Source organism: Felis catus, chromosome B3, assembly GCF_018350175.1.
Source record: "Felis catus isolate Fca126 chromosome B3, F.catus_Fca126_mat1.0, whole genome shotgun sequence".
Taxonomy (NCBI): domain Eukaryota; kingdom Metazoa; phylum Chordata; class Mammalia; order Carnivora; family Felidae; genus Felis; species Felis catus.
The window spans coordinates 50,015,394-50,034,890 of record NC_058373.1 but is presented as its reverse complement, the minus strand read 5'-3'; the positions used below and the strand labels follow the sequence as shown (position 1 = coordinate 50,034,890).

Sequence of the window (19,497 nt, the reverse complement as noted above, 5' to 3'; positions counted from 1 at the left end):
AAAGTAATGCTGCGCTAATGGCTTAGAGAAAACGAAGGTTGTGGCAAAGGAGAAAATGTGTGTGGGAAACATTTTAGAAGTCATTTTTAATGACTTGACAAATGATTAGTTCTGGGGAGAGGTGGATCTAGGTTTTGTGCTTCCTAAACATTATATAATTTGATGAGATTCTTTTTTAATATTTTTAAAAGTTTATTTATTTATTTTGAGAGAGAAAGAGAGCACACGAGAGTGATCGAGCTCTCAAGCAGGTGAAGGGCAGAGAGAATGAAAGACAGAACCCCAGGCAGGCTCTGTGCCATCAGTGCAGAGCCTGATGTGGGGCTTGAACTCACAAACTGTGAGATCGTGACCTGAGCTGAGATTAAGAGCCAGAAGTTTAACGGACTGAGCCACTCAGGTGCCCCTGATAAGACTGTTTTTAAGAAAAATACAAATTGTCAATAGAAAACAGAAAATTATACATTTTAATGAAAAAAATGAATGCCAATGAATTATAAATTATAATATAACAAACACTACAAATATTATAAGCCCAGAAAAACAGCATAATATTTTCATTAACTTCCTGATACATGTCTTTAAGAGTTTTTCTAGAGTTTTTGATTGCAGATTCTTTGATCACTTCATATGATGAAAATCCTGAAATACCATTCTTATTGAAAAAAGATAATCCAGTGTTTAGGAGAAAAAAAATATCTGAGGCTCTCAAGGGGAAGGTTGATCATTGGCATGTGTCCAGCACACTCAATTATATTTGGGTGTGCACATATCTTTTTCTGTGATGAGGCTATCTGTGTTTACTAATGGACACCCAACAAAATTAGTCTCCTACCCTCTCATAGATCCTGGGTGATACAGGTACTATCTCTTTGATGATTACCTTTCAGAGGGATAGCTCCCAAGTACTTGAGGAAGACTTCTCTGGGTTGTAAAGCAACCTGGCAAGAGGCTTTGAAACACAATCACATTTCCCAGGGACAGAGGAAGAATTACAGTTAGGTTTTTTAAAGAGAATGCTCAAAAATTAAGACATCAGGACCTAGAGTCAGGAAAAACCTTTCTAAAGTTTAGTCAAAGTGAGGGAAACATTGAGAGTCTCTAGGTCAGTGAATGATTCCATCTCAGGGCTTTTCAAACTTGCCTGTGAAGAGACTCCTTAAATACTTTTCAGTTGATGACATTTGTTAGTCACTGACACCATCACTGTAGCCCCCCAGTGCTGAAGCATCATTAGATTCACGTTAAATCAACCCCTGCTGCCGGAGTGAGATAATAAGAAACAAAGGAAGGGAAAAGAGCAGCTGAGAATGAGGCAGAGGCTTTTACACCCCTTCCTCAGAAGAGACATTTCCTTCTACAACTCCCAGGATACCAGGGTGATATGTTTACATTTCTTGTTGATTTTAATGCCCTTGTGAGGTAGCGACCGCTGTCCCCTACTCAAAATCTCCCCTGTGCTCATGGGCCAAAACTGGCCCACCAGCTGGTTTTGTTTGCATGGCCCACATGCGAGGTGAGAATGGTTTCCACATTTTAAATGGCTTTTAAATATCAAAAGAGTACCATTATTTTGCGACACATGAAAATTATATGAAATTCAAATTTCACTGTCCAAAAAACCAAAATTTTGCTGGAGAACAGCCATGCCCATTTGTTTGTATATTGTTTCTGGGAGCACTGTGCTACAGTGGCAGAGTTTAATAGAAAGCTGAAAAGAGTTACTACCTGGTTCTTTAGAGGCAGTTTCCTGACCCCTGGTCTAGAGTTACTTTTTTTTTTTAAGTCTATTTATTTTGTGAAAGAGAGAGCATGCACAAGAGAGAGCATGCGTGAGCAGGGGAGGGGCACAGAAAGATGGAGAGAGAGAATCCCAAGCAGGCTCCATGAGGCCCAGCTGGGGCTCCACCTCATGACCATGAGATCATGACTCACGGGGAAATCCAGAGTCAGATGCTTAACCAACTGAGCCACCCAGGCACCCCTAGAATTATTCTTATTAACTAATTAAACCTAAGTTTTTGCTAACCGGTAACAGTGAGTATTGTGATTGATTTGGCCCTCTACTAAATACCAGGCATGTGTAGACATTACCTAATGTGAAGAACGGAGTATCATGGAGGCTTCAGATGTTGTGGCATGCCCCTCAGGAGAATCATTTTTTAATCACCCAGTCTTTTGTTACTCCTCAAATCACACCGTGCAGGAAATAGGCCTCCTCAGCTCTTGCAAATGCGGTCTCACTATAGTTAAATAGAATTATAATAAATACAATTAAATTTCAAGCTGTTCTTCTTTTTAAAGAATCTCTATGAAGATGTAATCAGTAGCACACTTTTAATTTCATATCATCTGATATTGTCTGGGATTTAACGACAACAAGCCTGGCAGTTTTCTCCACAGTTTTCTGTGTTCCTCGAATGTAAATTTTCCAGCTGGGCACTGAAGACTGAGGTAGGAAGACCACACGTGTGATCTGTGTCAGTCAGAATTCTGTTTGGCTGCATGAAATACAATTTTTTTTTCTCTGTAGATCCCAAGTCCAGAAGTAATAAGGAATTCAGGATGAGGGTAGCTGCTCAGGATGGTAATTTTTTGAAAGGGTGGGCAGACAGGGCTAAGGTGAGGTATGGGGGCGTCCTGCTCCACCACACCTAATTGCTTGTTTAGCTTTTTATCTGAAGGTAACATGACTGTTTTACCTTCACGTGTCTAGTCTGAGTTTCAGGTGGAAGAAAGGAAAGAGACACAGGGCAGATGGAGAAAAAGCCTGACAAGGAGTTACATAGTGAACACTAATACAAAAACGGTGCCTGCCAAGCATTCTTTTAGAATCTTTCCAAATAATAATTCATGGTAATGTGCTTGCTGGGTCCATCCCCTTTAATAAACTATATATATCTCATTAGCCAAAATCATACTGCATGACCATTCCTGCAGGAAAAGAGGTCATAAAGTTAGGTATTTCAGAATGGCCACATTTTAATTACAAGGTTCTAGTAGTAAGGAAGAATGGAAAAGGATGTCAAGCACACAGCCAGAACAGTCACTACCCGTGTATATAACAGGGCTAGTGACTTGGGCATTAATGTGACTCACTAGGGTCGTGTCAGCTGTCTTGATGATTTATACCAATCACAGAGGTCAGATAAAGCATCTTAAGACACGACGTGAGCGCATTAGCTTTTACAGTTATTGAATGGTTAACTTTACTGTGGCCTAAACTGATGATGGTAGTGGTTCTTAGGGTTTTCTCTTTTGATTGAGAGCTACTGACCCACGTGGTTGGGGGATGAGGGTTAATAAAAGGACAATATAGTTCACCTCTTTCCCTGGGAAAGCCTGAGGGAAAGTGGGAAAGGAAAATCTAAGACCTTTAACTCATCAGCAGTTTTCAGTAGCTTTACTGAAGAGTCTTCTCTGCCTAATAAGATGGCAAGCATCTTGAAGGCAAATTTCATTTCTTAGGCTCTGTCATTGTCTCCGCAAGGGGTTAACACAGAAAATAATATCAAGTTTGATTGTCTGACATATGAACCAGATAAAGGTAGTTTATTCAGAAAATTGGAGTTTCAACTTAGGAACAGTTCATCAACTTCTGTCAATAGCTCACTTCATCAAAATCAGTGACTTCAAAGAATGAGTTATAACTCCATAAATCTACCTTTTATGTGAAAGTGTTAGGAAGTTTCTACTTCGGCCAGTATCTTCCAAAGTACAGTTTGTTATTTACAGAATACTCATGTAGGCAGAGACCTTTGCTCTTACTTCCACTCTCTTATTTCTTTTTATTTTTGATTAAAATCTGAGACTCAGAATGGGGGATCGTCTACCTATAAACTTTGTGTGACTGATGTTTTCATTTTATCTAATTTATTTACTTTATTTAATCAACATAACTTCATCTTTGACTTATAAGCAAACTCATTATTTTCAGATCCTATGAAGAGGTCAGTCCAACACTGAGATAGCCTCAGAGGGAAGAATTAGTTTTGTGTGTGTGTGTTGTTTTGTTTTGTTTTTTTGCTTAATGTTTTATATATATGTTTTTTTAAACACTAAATCATAAACATACTGGAAAGGCAATCAGTACTTTCAGATTATGAAGTCTATACTTGTTACCAAAGAGAAAGTGCTTTTTGAAATTGTTCTTGATGAGAACAAGAGCTATTCCCGCTTCCACAGGTAGGAGAAATTTCAAAATAATAATAATTTATTTCTGAGGAGGTACAGTGGCGTGTGGGGTGGTTGATGTTTTATCTTGCTGACTCATATTGTTGTGAATTAGTACAGTGGTGATTCAGTTCTCTGGACTCTTTCCCCTGAAAGCAACTTTTTGGATACTTTCTTATTCATCACAGAGAGTCTTTGTGGCTTATTGGCAAGAGATTGGTTTTGTTGTGAAAGATATCTGCATTTGAATCACTGTTTTGTCACATACTAGCTCTATCACCTTAGATAAATTTATTATATCTTTGAACCTTCCTTTCTGTGAAATGAGGAAAATAACTCCTAGAGTTGTTTTGAGGGTTACTTTTAGAATGACCATTTATTTCTGTTCTCCTATTTTGTTTTTGCTCTGTACAGAGGGAAAAATTCATAAAACTATTGGACCAGTTGCATAACTCTTTAAGGATTGACCTGTCAAAGTATAGGGTATGTACAAAATTATTTTCCTGAAGGTAAGATACCATGTTTGGCTGAGATGCTTTCTTGTCATATTATAAAAAATCATCCACTGTGTAATGGAAAAGTAAAAATACTGATCTTGGGATCTCAGGTTCTATCACACTGGAAAAGTCCAGTCAGTAAGCAAGCAGATGTCCCTCGTTCAGAGACCTTGCCCCACACAAGCCTATACTAATAAAGTGTGTGTGTGTGTGTGTGTGTGTGTGTGTGTGTGTGTGTAATTTTACAATTATTTTAATAACTTCCAGACTGAGAGCCAATCAGCTAATTCTTGAGGTAAACATGTGGCATAGACCTCATCTTGAAAGCTCACCCCTTGTTGCTGAGATATCCTGCTGATAGTTCCTCAGGTTTTAAGATTCTTACTTGGACTCACCGCTTAATTCACTCTTTCTAGATCACTATAATATGCTTTTTGAAGTTGTCCAAAGTTTTTGTCAACTATTCTATACTTCACCTCCAGGTGAAACATACAAATACATACACACACAAATGTATTCATGTATTTTTGGGTGTAAATATATATATTATTTTAATTATAAAGATCTTAGATACAAAATATTCAGTTATAAATTATATTTCTAGAAAAAATTTGTAGCAATAACTCTTGGATTCTTTATTTAATAATTTATTCTAAACATCATACCTGCAAATATGTGTATCTCCTACATTCATGTTTTAGTTCATTATTGATGGATCTCTTAATTGTATATTTCTGGAAATTATACCACATTTTGTCAAATTCAACCTTCCTGTTGGAACTGGGGCCAACACTGTTAGAAGATAACTGCTATTAACTAGGCAATAAAAAAAAAAAAAAGATAATTGGGGACAAAGGGGCCTTGAGGCCACATTATTTGTCATCATTCTGACACTTTAACTCTGCTGAAGTTCATGAATATCTAAAGGTTACGTGTGGTTTTTCAGGTCACTTTTTAAAAAGCCAATCTGAAAGCATGGTAAATGAGAAATTCCTCAATGCTACAATGTTAAAATCTTATATCAAACATTTTCATGATCACACCTTTCCTTTACTTCAAAGTTCTGAACTTCTTTATTTTTATATGACGTTTTCACCCAACATCACTAACAAACTTTTTGTTGAAATCCACAGTACTTGAGGGAGAGACTTGGCAGTGTAGTCTTACTCTTTTTTTTTTTAACTTTTAAAAGTTTCTTTGTGACTAAAAGTAAATGTAGCATATGTAAAAGTTCCCAAGGGTATTTTTGGAAAAAATTACTCATCTTGAGAAAGTTATTAAAAATATTTCCAACTACATGCTGTCCACTCCATTTTTAGTAGCAAAATTATTATAGCAACAAAGACGAATAATAACGCTGCATGAATTGTATAATTATATATACATAATATATAATAAAAATTATATTTTATTGCAATGTGGAAATAGAAGCATATGGCTCTGTAAGACTAGCAGTATTTCCATATTGTTTACTTTTTGTAATATTTTATGATAAAATATTTTGGGAATACTCTAGGGATATTTTTTATAATTTTACACAGTTCATTTCCCATTTCCTTTACCAGAAAGCTAGTTTTAATTTGTTTTCCCACTCTGAAAATTTACCCATTTTCTGTTTATTAATTAACCAGGAAAACTTCCCAGCCAGCAATGCTGAACGACTGCAAGACCTGAAATCAACTGTTGACCTACTAACAAGCATCACCTTCTTCAGGATGAAGGTACCTCATCTTACCTGTCACCATCTTGTTGTGACATACCGCATTTATTCCCTGCTAAAGTCTGGCTTTTACTCCTCTCTTGACCAGTGCGGTCCAAGCCTTGCAGTTATTACGCCATGATGCCTTTTCCTTTGCTAAGTGAATCCTCCAGTATGAGGTCTGTTGAAAAAGAATTATCCTAGACACCTAAAATATTCTGATACATTCGGCTTAAATTTAGTTTTAAATTAAATCCATCTTAAATACGGCTCTTGCTAAAAAAGAAATCTCTAAGAATGCTAAATGGAAATGAGTTACTTCTTACTTTAGTTTTAACTCCCCTGGCTTGCTAACCTTTTCATCCCAACAGAGTAGCTGATTCTTTTAAGTTTGCCCCAATTGTGACAACTTCCATTTTCAGCCCTGGAAATGTCTACATAGGGATATATTTGATTGTTGAATCCTTTTGTATAGTTAACTATCTACAAAACTATGCAGGCATTTCTTCTTAGGTAGATCTCTGCTTTAACATCAAGTTCTTTGCACTCATAATTTGGCTATCAAGACTATTCATGTCAAGTGTTTCCTAAAACTATTTGTCAGGCTATGGGCTAAAAAATTTTGCTCTCTGAAAGAGTTTTATGATGTTTATTCAGAAAATTCCTCTACAGAAAAAAACAAAACAATTTTCAGTTGCTCATGATTGTTTTCACTAGAAGCACTAAAAATGGTACTATATGAGAGACAGAAAACAAAACCATGCCATATCAGCAGTCATTTAGAGATTTTCAAGTCCAAAGAAAATTCATTTGGCTTCAAATCACAGTGTAATTGGGTGACTGGGATAAATAGAATTTATATCCATTCTTATCCTCTGGCAGCAGCTGTTGGAACAGTGTATAGGGAAGGATAGTGAGCTTCCAACCAGTCTCACGAGGAAAAGTTACTTTATTGACAGGCGATGGGTGCCATTAACACTGAGGCAGGGGGGGCCATGGGAGTGAGGGTAGGGGGTGCCTGCACAAGTGCTACATATCTGCCATTTCTCAGTCACCAGCCTTGATGTGTTTAGAAACAAAATCTCAAACTTCCAGCACCTCCTCCTCCATCCTCACTACCAGCCGATGACCTTGCTTCACACTGCACTGAAAAAAATGGGAGCAAATGCTGGAGAGCTTCCTCAAGCTCAGACCACATGCTCCTCCCACCCACCCCATCTATCTGCTTACCTGCATCTGTGTCCATATACTCTTCCTTCCTTTATTACTATTGATTAGCTGTCTCTTCTCCTAGAAAAGGCCATCTCTTCCAGCTGTGCAATTGATTTCATGCCCTTCTGAACACTAAAGCCTTGGTGCTGCAGTGGTTCCTGCTCTCCTCAAAGATGGACTTCGCTTTCTTCTCCATCTACAACACCCGAATTCCCCCTGTCCTTTAATACCAAAACACCTTAGACTCAGCCTCATTATGTTTTCTTGCCCATCTCTATTCTTTCAGTATCTTTTGAACAAATTTCCTCCTCCCATTTTCTTTTTTTCTCATTACACGCAGTCAAATTCATTCCTCTGGTGTACAGATCTATTCTTTTTGACAAACGTGTAGTTGTATCACCACCACGGCAATTAACCAGTGAAACAGTCCCATAATCCTCCAGAATTCCCTCGGGCTGCTTTTTAATACTCACTGCCTCTCCCACCCCTTGGCAACTACCTATCCATTGCTGTTTCCTTATAGGCTTACCTTTTCCAGAATATCCTGTGAATGAAATAATACGCTATATAGCATGACACATTGGCTGTTCATCCATCTTGTTGAGTGTTATCAACAGTTCATTCCTTTTTATTGAGTAGCCATTCTTGGTTATGCAGGTAGCCATTCTGAGTAGCCATTTACTGAGTAGCCATTCTTGGTTATGCATGTACTACAGGCATTTGGGTTGTTTCCAGTTTGGGTTGTTAATAAAACTGTTAAAAAATATTTATGTAGAAATTATTAGTGTAAACATAAGCTTTCACTTTCCTTGGAGTGAGGTTCCTGGGTTTGCCTTCTTAACAGCTATGTTTGAGAATCCTAATTGCGCTATACCTTGTGGTAAAGCTCTTGGTATTTTCTGTGGTTTTAAATATTACTATTTTGTGAGCCATTCTAATAGTGAAACTGTATCATATTACATCTTAATTTTATTTATTATTGATAATGTTGGTCATCATTTCTTGGGCTGATTTGTTATCTGAATTTTTCTTTTAGGAACCATCTATTGAAATATTTGCCCTTTTTTTATTAGTTTGTTTTGTTTTAGTATCAAGAGTTCTTTGGGACCCTTGGCAGGCTCATTTGGAAGAGTATGTGGCTGTTGATTTCAGGGTCATGAGCTCCAGCTCCAATTTAGGCAAAGAGATTACTAAAAGTAAATTTTAAAAACTTAAGGGAAAAAAAAGAGTTCTTTATATAGTCTAGATACAAGTCTTTTTTCAGGTGCTTTATTTGCTAGGAGTTTCTCCCTGTCTGTACTTTTTCTTTTCATTCTCTAACAGTACCTTTTGTACAGCAAAAGGGTTTAATTTGGATGAAGTCTACTTTAGCAATTTTTGATTTATAGATAGTGCTCTGGGCTAAACCAAGGTCACAAAGAGATTTTCCTGTTTCTTCTAAAAGTTTTATTTTATCTTGTATGTTTAGTCCTGTGTTTTATTTTGAAAGGTTTTTTTTGTTGTTGTTTTTAATGGTATGAGGTATGGGTCAAAGATAACTTTTTTTTTTTGCATACTACATGTTCGATCATTCTAACACCATTATCCAGGGTTCATTTTTGGACTTCTTCTCTTTTGTATCCATACTCATCTAGTCCTGTTCCTTTGAATTCTTATTTAAGCTAATAATTTCTAAATTTGTATCTCTAGCCCCAGGCATCTCCATGAGTCCAGACTCATACGCAAATGTCTATTTCCATGCATAACAACCTTCTCAATCTTAACCTGCCTGAAACCGAGCTCTTCATCACCTGTGTACAGCTTTATTTGTCTAGTTAACCTACCTTCATTGTATCAGTTATCCACGCTAGAACCATGGGGTCCTAACTCCTCTCTTTCTCTCACACCAATTATCCAATCATTGGGCAGATCCTGTTAGCTCTTCCTTCCCAAATTAAACGGCTCCTAGCTTAACACCATAGTCCAAGCACTATATTGACTAAATTACTATAGTGTTCTCATCCCTGGTCTTTCTACATTTTCCATAGCCTGCCTTAAAGCAGCCTAAGGGAGCCGTTTGTTTGTTTGTTTGTTTGTTTGTTTGTTTGTTTGTTGTGTTCATTCATTCTTTTTTCTTAAGCCTTTTAAATGACAGTTGAGTTACATCACTTTGCCCTTCTGCTGAAAGAGTCTGATTCCTTCCCACTTGCTCAAAGTTAAGGTTCTTAAAATAGTCTGTATATAGATTTTTCCCCTGGCTCCATCCTTTTACTTCTCTGAATTCACCTAGTGTTGCATCCTCTTTGTTGGTTCTATTCTGCTGAAACGTTTTCTATCTCCTCTGCTTTATTTTACTTTTCAATGTGCACCATCATGGAATATATTTTACTGATTTCTTTTATTATCTGCTAGAATTTAGCTCCATGAGGAAAGGGATTTTTCTTCCTTTGTTCACTGGTGTATCCTATTGTCATGCACACAGTAGGTGATAAATGTTGAATGATTGAAAAGAATGAATGGATGAATAATGTTGTGATTGGTCCTTTACGTGTTTCTATTTGAATATTTACAACTATGATCATTTTCACTGCATCATCATATGAGAAAATTAAACATTTACACTAAAATGGTTTTAAAAGGTTTTAAAATAAACCTTTTTTCCTGAATGTAGAAATATCAACTAAAAACATTTATTGAACATTATTTGAGTTGTTGATACTGGATTACAATGTTATATTTTTTGACTTTAAGAAAATAATTTGTCTCTCAGGTTCTGGAGCTGCAAAGTCCCCCAAAGGCCAGCATGGTGGTGAAGGACTGTGTTAGGGCGTGCCTGGATTCTACATACAAGTATATTTTTGACAATTGCCATGAACTCTATTCTCAACTAATTGATCCGGTAAGAAAAGATGTATGTCTCCTTTGTTTCTAATGTCTGTTTCTATATGTTTAGAATGACACTAAATGAGAATATATGTTCACTTAATTTCATATTAACTGTGGGTTTTGAGAATTCTTAATCTTTTCTTCACATATGAACATCACTTTCATTTACATGAAATAATTCACTCCTTAAAACAACCTTATGTAATAAAGGTAGATACTATGTTTTAGGCTTCTCAGATGAGGAATCAGTTTCACAACAATTAAGTGATTTGCTCAAGGTCACGCAGTGGTCAAGTGGCAGATTTGGGACTAGAATTTAGGATTCCAACTCACCTCTTATGTTCTTCCTCTAACACGTAACTTCCTCCCTTATCACTTTACCTAATAAAAGTGATAGATGGGTAACATATAACAGGACGGTAAAATCATCCTATATGTAAATTAACTGTTAAGGAATATTTCAAAAATACAAAAGAAAATATAGAAAGCACACCAAACATATATACACTTACCACCTAGATGACCAAATGTTAACATTTAGTAATATTTGCTCTGTTCTTTATTGTCTAAAGGCATTAAATGAATATTACACCTGCAGAAAGCAGCATTTCCCTTTGTGCTTTTTCCAAAGTGAATTCTCCTCCCTTTCTCTTCCTTCAGAGATAAACACTAATAGTAGACAGTTTGAGCATATTTTCACATATGCTCAATGAACACTTCAGTTTTATTATCTGTGAATTAGCTATTGATCCTCTGTTGATTTTTCTGTGGGCTTGTCTTTTACTTATTAATTTGTAAAAAAAATTCTAAAATATATTCTGGATACTAATCCTTTGTTGGTTATGTGATTTAATATATATTACTTCCCTCTTTATATGTGATGTATCTTTTTGTTGTGTTGAAGTTTTCCTCATACTAGGCATCATGCATACTATGATTTATGCATTGCTGTCACATCTATAAAACTGGTGTTTGAAGATGACTTTTTAATATGTATCTACTGTCCACTTTCCTGAAGAAAGTAGGTACTCCACTAGATACTGGAAATTGTGCAATCACTCTGGACCTTCTTGGTTACTTGAGTGGGGCAAATTCTAGATAATTATATTGAATGAGAAAAGTGGGACTCTTTCATTTTAGGTTTCAAGCTGAGCTTCTTATAGTATTAAAACCTTCTGGTGTCCTTAGCCTAGTAGGAGAAAAAAATTAAAGCTGGAGTTTGTCATTGTATAAGAAAATAATGTATAACCACATAATTGTTCATAACTTTATTATTCCTGCTAGATGTGTTCTAGTTTAAAAACTTAGTTCTCTGGGATTTTTAAAGATTAAATTGTCTCTCACTATGTTCTTCCATTGGGTGGCTTTCTCATAGCTTCTTTTTGTCTATTTTCTACCATCTTCCTCCCATAAGGCCCTTCAATACTTTTACATTTTCAACTTCATTGTATTTATTTTAACTAAAAGATAAAATTGAAACTTTTTGTTACACCAGGTATGTTATCCATACATAACTTCATGATCAATTTACCAAACCTCCCCAGCTTCAATTTCTTATTCCTTGAAAATTCACACACACTGTCCCCTCTCATGATCCCTAAATTCTATTATTTTCATGAATTGTCCATCCTCTTTCATATCCATGCATTTATGTATCCTGTTCTATTTGTCTATAATGTTTTTCCCCTCTTTCCTGCCTTCATCAAAATTGAACTTAAATATGACATGCTATTCTACTAATTTATACCTAGTGGATGAACCATATCACCAAAATGTCTTATTTAGTGTCTTTCTACCTACTATATTACTACTAATAATAATAATTCACAAATAGCATAAACAGTTTTATTTTCCTAAGAGATATAGAGATATGGGCGGTTCACATAAAGCAAACATGCTCCTAACAAATAGTAAATGAAGTGTCACCTCAAAATGAATCTAACATGGCTTAATATTTGCTAACCTGGCTTTAAAAACAAAGACATTTACATAGTTTTCCAACTGTGTAGTTATTCTTTTTGGTGAAGAGATCTATATAGATAAAATTTATAAGAAATCTTATCAATGTAGAGAAGTAGAAAATTTGGAGCTATGTTTTCCATCAAAGAAAAAGACTTTTCCATAAGCATTGTTATCATTTGAAATTCTAAAGGAAGTACCTATTGGATCTGAGTAATTTAGGAAAATAATATTCTCTAGAGCCCTTCTGAAGCCATCTTGGAAAAGTTTTAATGATTAAGGTTTATCTCCCCTTAGTTGATAGGAATGGTCTTCTCCCGTGAGCTCAAGACCTTTTTTTCTCATACCACACATCTAAATTGTCCTAAAATTCTGATGACTTTATCTTCAAAACTAAATACCTTATCTTCACAGTATTTCCAGAATCTGACCACTTTTTTTTTTTTTTAATATGAAATTTATTGACAAATTAGTTTCCATACAACACCCAGTGCTCATCCCAAAAGGTGCCCTCCTCAATACCCATCACCCACCCTCTCCTCCCTCCCACCCCCCATCAACCCTCAGTTTGTTCTCAGTTTTTAAGAGTCTCTTATACTTTGGCTCTCTCCCACTCTAACCTGTTTTTTTTTTTTCCTTCCCCTCCCCCATGGGTTCCTGTTAAATTCTCAGGGTCCACATAAGAGTGAAACCATATGGTATCTGTCTTTCTCTGTATGGCTTATTTCACTTAGCATCACACTCTCCAGTTCCATCCACGTTGCTACAAAAGGCCATATTTCATTTTTTCTCATTGCCACGTAATATTCCATTGTGTATATAAACCACAATTTCTTTATCCATTCATCAGTTGATGGACATTTAGGCTCTTTCCATAATTTGGCTATTGTTGAGAGTGCTGCTATGAACATTGGGGTACAAGTGGCCCTATGCATCAGTACTCCTGTATCCCTTGGATAAATTCCTAGCAGTGCTATTGCTGGGTCATAGGGTAGGTCTATTTTTAATTTTCTGAGGAACCTCCACACTGCTTTCCAGAGCGGCTGCACCAATTTGCATTCCCACCAACAGTGCAAGAGGGTTCCCGTTTCTCCACATCCTCTCCAGCATCTAGAGTCTCCTGATTTGTTCATTTTGGCCACTCTGACTGGCGTGAGGTGATACCTGAGTGTGGTTTTGATTTGTATTTCCCTGATAAGGAGCGACGCTGAACATCTTTTCATGTGCCTGTTGGCCATCCGGATGTCTTCTTTAGAGAAGTGTCTATTCATGTTTTCTGCCCATTTCTTCACTGGGTTATTTGTTTTTCGGGTGTGGAGTTTGGTGAGCTCTTTATAGATTTTGGATACTAGCCCTTTGTCTGATATGTCATTTGCGAATATCTTTTCCCATTCCGTTGGTTGCCTTTTAGTTTTGTTGGTTGTTTCCTTTGCTGTGCAGAAGCTTTTTATCTTCATAAGGTCCCAGTAATTCACTTTTGCTTTTAATTCCCTTGCCTTTGGGGATGTGTTGAGTAAGAGATTGCTACGGCTGAGGTCAGAGAGGTCTTTTCCTGCTTTCTCCTCTAAGGTTTTGATGGTTTCCTGTCTCACATTTAGGTCCTTTATCCATTTTGAGTTTATTTTTGTGAATGGTGTGAGAAAGTGGTCTAGTTTCAACCTTCTGCATGTTGCTGTCCAGTTCTCCCAGCACCATTTGTTAAAGAGGCTGTCTTTTTTCCATTGGATGTTCTTTCCTGCTTTGTCAAAGATGAGTTGGCCATACGTTTGTGGGTCTAGTTCTGGGGTTTCTATTCTATTCCATTGGTCTATGTGTCTGTTTCTGTGCCAATACCATGCTGTCTTGATGATGACAGCTTTGTAGTAGAGGCTAAAGTCTGGGATTGTGATGCCTCCTGCTTTGGTCTTCTTCTTCAAAATTCCTTTGGCTATTCGGGGCCTTTTGTGGTTCCATATGAATTTTAGGATTGCTTGTTCTAGTTTCGAGAAGAATGCTGGTGCAATTTTGATTGGGATTGCATTGAATGTGTAGATAGCTTTGGGTAGTATTGACATTTTGACAATATTTATTTTTCCAATCCATGAGCAGGGAATGTCTTTCCATTTCTTTAAATCTTCTTCAATTTCCTTCATAAGCTTTCTATAGTTTTCAGCATACAGATCCTTTACATCTTTGGTTAGATTTATTCCTAGGTATTTTATGCTTCTTGGTGCAATTGTGAATGGGATCAGTTTCTTTATTTGTCTTTCTGTTGCTTCATTGTTAGTGTATAAGAATGCAACTGATTTCTGTACATTGATTTTGTATCCTGCAACTTTGCTGAATTCATGTATCAGTTCTAGTAGACTGTTGGTGGAGTCTATCGGATTTTCCATGTATAATATCATGTCATCTGCAAAAAGCGAAAGCTTGACTTCGTCTTTGCCAATTTTGATGCCTTTGATTTCCTTTTGTTGTCTGATTGCTGATGCTAGAACTTCCAGCACTATGTTAAACAGCAGCGGTGAGAGTGGGCATCCTTGTCGTGTTCCTGATCTCAGGGAAAAAGCTCTCAGTTTTTCCCCGTTGAGGATGATGTTAGCTGTGGGCTTTTCATAGATGGCTTTTATGATCTTTAAGTATGTTCCTTCTATCCCGACTTTCTCAAGGGTTTTTATTAAGAAAGGGTGCTGGATTTTGTCAAAGGCCTTCTCTGCATCGATTGACAGGATCATATGGTTCTTCTCTTTTTTTTTGTTAATGTGATGTATCACGTTGATTGATTTGCGAATGTTGAACCAGCCCTGCATCCCAGGAATGAATCCCACTTGATCATGGTGAATAATTCTTTTTATATGCCGTTGAATTCGATTTGCTAGTATCTTATTGAGAATCTTTGCATCCATATTCATCAGGGATATTGGCCTGTAGTTCTCTTTTTTTACTGGGTCTCTGTCTGGTTTAGGAATCAAAGTAATACTGGCTTCATAGAATGAGTCTGGAAGTTTTCCTTCCCTTTCTATTTCTTGGAATAGCTTGAGAAGGATAGGTATTATCTCTGCTTTAAACGTCTGGTAGAACTCCCCTGGGAAGCCATCTGGTCCTGGACTCTTATTTGTTGGGAGATTTTTGATAACCGATTCAATTTCTTCGCTGGTTATGGGTCTGTTCAAGCTTTCTATTTCCTCCTGATTGAGTTTTGGAAGAGTGTGGGTGTTCAGGAATTTGTCCATTTCTTCCAGGTTGTCCAATTTGTTGGCATATAATTTTTCATAGTATTCCCTGATAATTGTTTGTATCTCTGAGGGATTGGTTGTAATAATTCCATTTTCATTCATGATTTTATCTATTTGGGTCATCTCCCTTTTCTTTTTGAGAAGCCTGGCTAGAGGTTTGTCAATTTTGTTTATTTTTTCAAAAAAACAACTCTTGGTTTCGTTGATCTGCTCTACAGTTTTTTTAGATTCTATATTGTTTATTTCTGCTCTGATCTTTATTATTTCTCTTCTTCTGCTGGGTTTAGGCTGCCTTTGCTGTTCTGCTTCTAGTTCCTTTAGGTGTGCTGTTAGATTTTGTATTTGGGATTTTTCTTGTTTCTTGAGATAGGCCTGGATTGCAATGTATTTTCCTCTCAGGACTGCCTTTGCTGCGTCCCAAAGCGTTTGGATTGTTGTATTTTCATTTTCGTTTGTTTCCATATATTTTTTAATTTCTTCTCTAATTGCCTGGTTGACCCACTCATTCGTTAGTAGGGTGTTCTTTAACCTCCATGCCTTTGGAGGTTTTCCAGACTTTTTCCTGTGGTTGATTTCAAGCTTCATAGCATTGTGGTCTGAAAGTATGCATGGTATAATTTCAATTCTTGTAAACTTATGAAGGGCTGTTTTGTGACCCAGTATATGATCTATCTTGGAGAATGTTCCATGTGCACTCGAGAAGAAAGTATATTCTGTTGCTTTGGGATGCAGCGTTCTAAATATATCTGTCAAGTCCATCTGATCCAATGTCTCATTCAGGGCTCTTGTTTCTTTATTGACCGTGTGTCTAGATGATCTGTCCATTTCTGTAAGTGGGGTGTTAAAGTCCCCTGCAATTACCACATTCTTACCAATAAGGTTGCTTATGTTTATGAGTAATTGTTTTATATATTTGGGGGCTCCGGTATTCGGCGCATAGACATTTATAATTGTTAGCTCTTCCTGATGGATAGACCCTGTAACTATTATATAATGTCCTTCTTCATCTCTTGTTACAGCCTTTAATTTAAAGTCTAGTTTGTCTGATATAAGTATGGCTACTCCAGCTTTCTTTTGGCTTCCAGTCGCATGATAAATAGTTCTCCATCCCCTCACTCTCAATCTAAAGGTGTCCTCAGGTCTAAAATGAGTCTCTTGTAGACAGCAAATAGATGGGTCTTGTTTTTTTATCCATTCTGATACCCTATGTCTTTTGGTTGGTGCATTTAATCCATTTACATTCAGTGTTATTATAGAAAGATACGGGTTGAGAGTCATTGTGATGTCTGTATGTTTTATGCTTGTAGTGATGTCTCTGGGACTTTGTCTCACAGGGTCCCCCTTAGGATCTCTTGTAGGGCTGGTTTAGTGGTGACAAATTCCTTCAGTTTCTGTTTGTTTGGGAAAACCTTTATCTCTCCTTCTATTCTAAATGACAGACTTGCTGGGTAAAGGATTCTCGGCTGCATATTTTTTCTGTCTAGCACCCTGAAAATCTCGTGCCAATTCTTTCTGGCCTGCCAAGTTTCAAAAGAGAGATCAGTCACGAGTCTTATAGGTCTCCCTTTATATGTGAGGGCACGTTTACCCCTTGCTGCTTTCAGAATTTTCTCTTTATCCTTGTATTTTGCCAGTTTCACTATGATATGTCGTGCAGAAGATCGATTCAAGTTACGTCTGAAGGGAGTTCTCTGTGCCTCTTGGATTTCAATGCCTTTTTCCTTCCCCAGTTCAGGGAAGTTCTCAGCTATTATTTCTTCAAGTACCCCTTCAGCACCTTTCCCTCTCTCTTCCTCCTCTGGGATACCAATTATGCGTATATTATTTCTTTTTAGTGTATCACTTAGTTCTCTAATTTTCCCCTCATACTCCTGGATTTTTTTATCTCTCTTTTTCTCAGCTTCCTCTTTTTCCATAACTTTATCCTCTAGTTCACCTATTCTCTCCTCTGCCTCTTCAAGCCGAGCTGTGGTGGTTTCCATTTTGTTATGCATTTCGTTTAAAGCGTTTTTCAGCTCCTCGTGACTGTTCCTTAGTCCCTTGATCTCTGTAGCAAGAGATTCTCTGCTGTCCTGTATACTGTTTTCAAGCCCAGCGATTAATTTTATGACTATTATTCTAAATTCACTTTCTGTTAAATTATTTAAATCCTTTTTGATCAGTTCATTAGCTGTTGTTATTTCCTGGAGATTCTTCTGAGGGGAATTCTTCCGCTTGGTCATTTTGGATAGTCCCTGGCGTGGTGAGGACCTGCAGGGCACTTCCCCTGTGTTGTGGTGTATAACTGGAGTTGGTGGGCGGGGCCGCAGTCAGACCTGATGTCTGCCCCCAGCCCACCGCTGGGGCCACAGTCAGACTGGTGTGTGCCTTCTCTTCCCCTCTCCTAGGGGCGGGATTCACTGTGGGGTGGTGTGGCCCGTCTGGGCTACTTGCACACTGCCAGGCTTGTGATGCTGGGGATCTGGCGTATTAGCTGGGGTGGGTAGGCAAGGTGCACGGGGGTAGGAGGGGCAGGCTTAGATCGCTTCTCCTTAGGTGATCCTCTTCAGGAGGGGCCCTGTGGCAGCGGGAGGGAGTCAGATCCGCTGCCGGAGGTTTGGCTCCGCAGAAGCACAGAGTTGGGTGTTTGCGCGGAGCGAGCAAGTTCCCTGGCAGGAACTGGTTCTCTTTGGGATTTTGGCTGGGGGATGGGCGGGGGAGATGGCGCTGGCGAGCGCCTTTGTTCCCCACCAAGCTGAGCTCTGTCGTCAGGGGGCTCAGCAGCTCTCCCTCCCTTTGTCCTCCAGCCTTCCCGCTTTCCGAGCAGAGCTGTTAACTTATGACCTCCCAGACGCTAAGTCGCGCTTGTTGTGGGAACACAGTCCGTCAGGCCCCTCCGCTTTTGCCAGCCAGACTTGGGGGCTCTGCTTGGCTGGCGAGCCGCCCCTCCGCCCCGGCTCCCTCCCTCCAGTCCGTGGAGCGCGCACCGCCTCGCAGCCCTTCCTACCCTCTTCCGTGGGCCTCTCGTCTGCTTTTGGCTCCGGCGACTCCGTTCTGCTAATCCTCTGGCGGTTTTCTGGGTTATTTAGGCAGGTGTAGGTGGAATCTAAGTGATCAGCAGGACGCGCGGTGAGCCCAGCGTCCTCCTAAGCCGCCATCTTGCCGCTTCCTCCCTGACCACTTTTTTTTAATGTTTATTTACTTTTTGAGAGAGAGAGAAAAAGAGCTTGAGCAGGGGAGGGACAGAGAGAGACAGACAGACAGACAGACACAGAATGTGAAGCAGGCTCCAGGCTCTGCACTGTCAGCACAGAGCCAGATGGGGGGCTCGAACCCATGAACCACGAGATCATGACATGAGCTGAAGTTAGACGCTTAACTGAACCACACAGGAGCCCTGAATCTGATCACTTTTTACCAGCTCCATCCTTCCATCCTGATCTGAGCCACCATCATTGCTCATTTGCATTACTATATAATTTCCTAATAGAGAACAGTGGTTGCATCCTACCATCCTCTATTCTCAATAAAACAGTAAGAATGATTGTTTTAAAAAGTAAATCAGACCATGTCCTTCTGTTGCACAGAATGTTATAAAGTCCCTTCATTTCAGTCTAATTTGAAGTCCTTAAAATTGCCTATAAGGCATAGAATCTGGCTCATATTACACCTTCCACCCCACTTACTCTCTCCTGTGCACATACCATTGTGTAAGTGGAGAGTCAAATAAGGGTTTACCCACAAGAACAGTGTTGAACCCCCTGATACTTACGTGAGTGCATAGATCATAGTAGGTGCTCAGGAAAGCATTTGAGTGAATTGAATAAGTGAATAAACAATATTTTTTCTCAAACCAAATGATGATAATTTATAGGTATATTTGGCCTACTATAAACAG

General features: G+C 38.3%; 1 protein-coding gene across 2 annotated transcripts in view; it reads left to right on the top strand.

Annotated features, from left to right (window-relative positions):
* The window catches only part of UNC13C (unc-13 homolog C), a 675,102-nt gene that overhangs the window by 401,552 nt on the left and 254,053 nt on the right, over positions 1-19,497 (top strand). For both annotated transcript variants that reach the window (XM_045059288.1, XM_019832393.3), the window contains 3 exons: positions 4,588-4,656; positions 6,302-6,391; positions 10,331-10,459. In XM_045059288.1, coding sequence (XP_044915223.1) covers positions 4,588-4,656; positions 6,302-6,391; positions 10,331-10,459 — 288 coding nt within the window. The remainder of the gene's footprint in view (positions 1-4,587; positions 4,657-6,301; positions 6,392-10,330; positions 10,460-19,497) is intronic.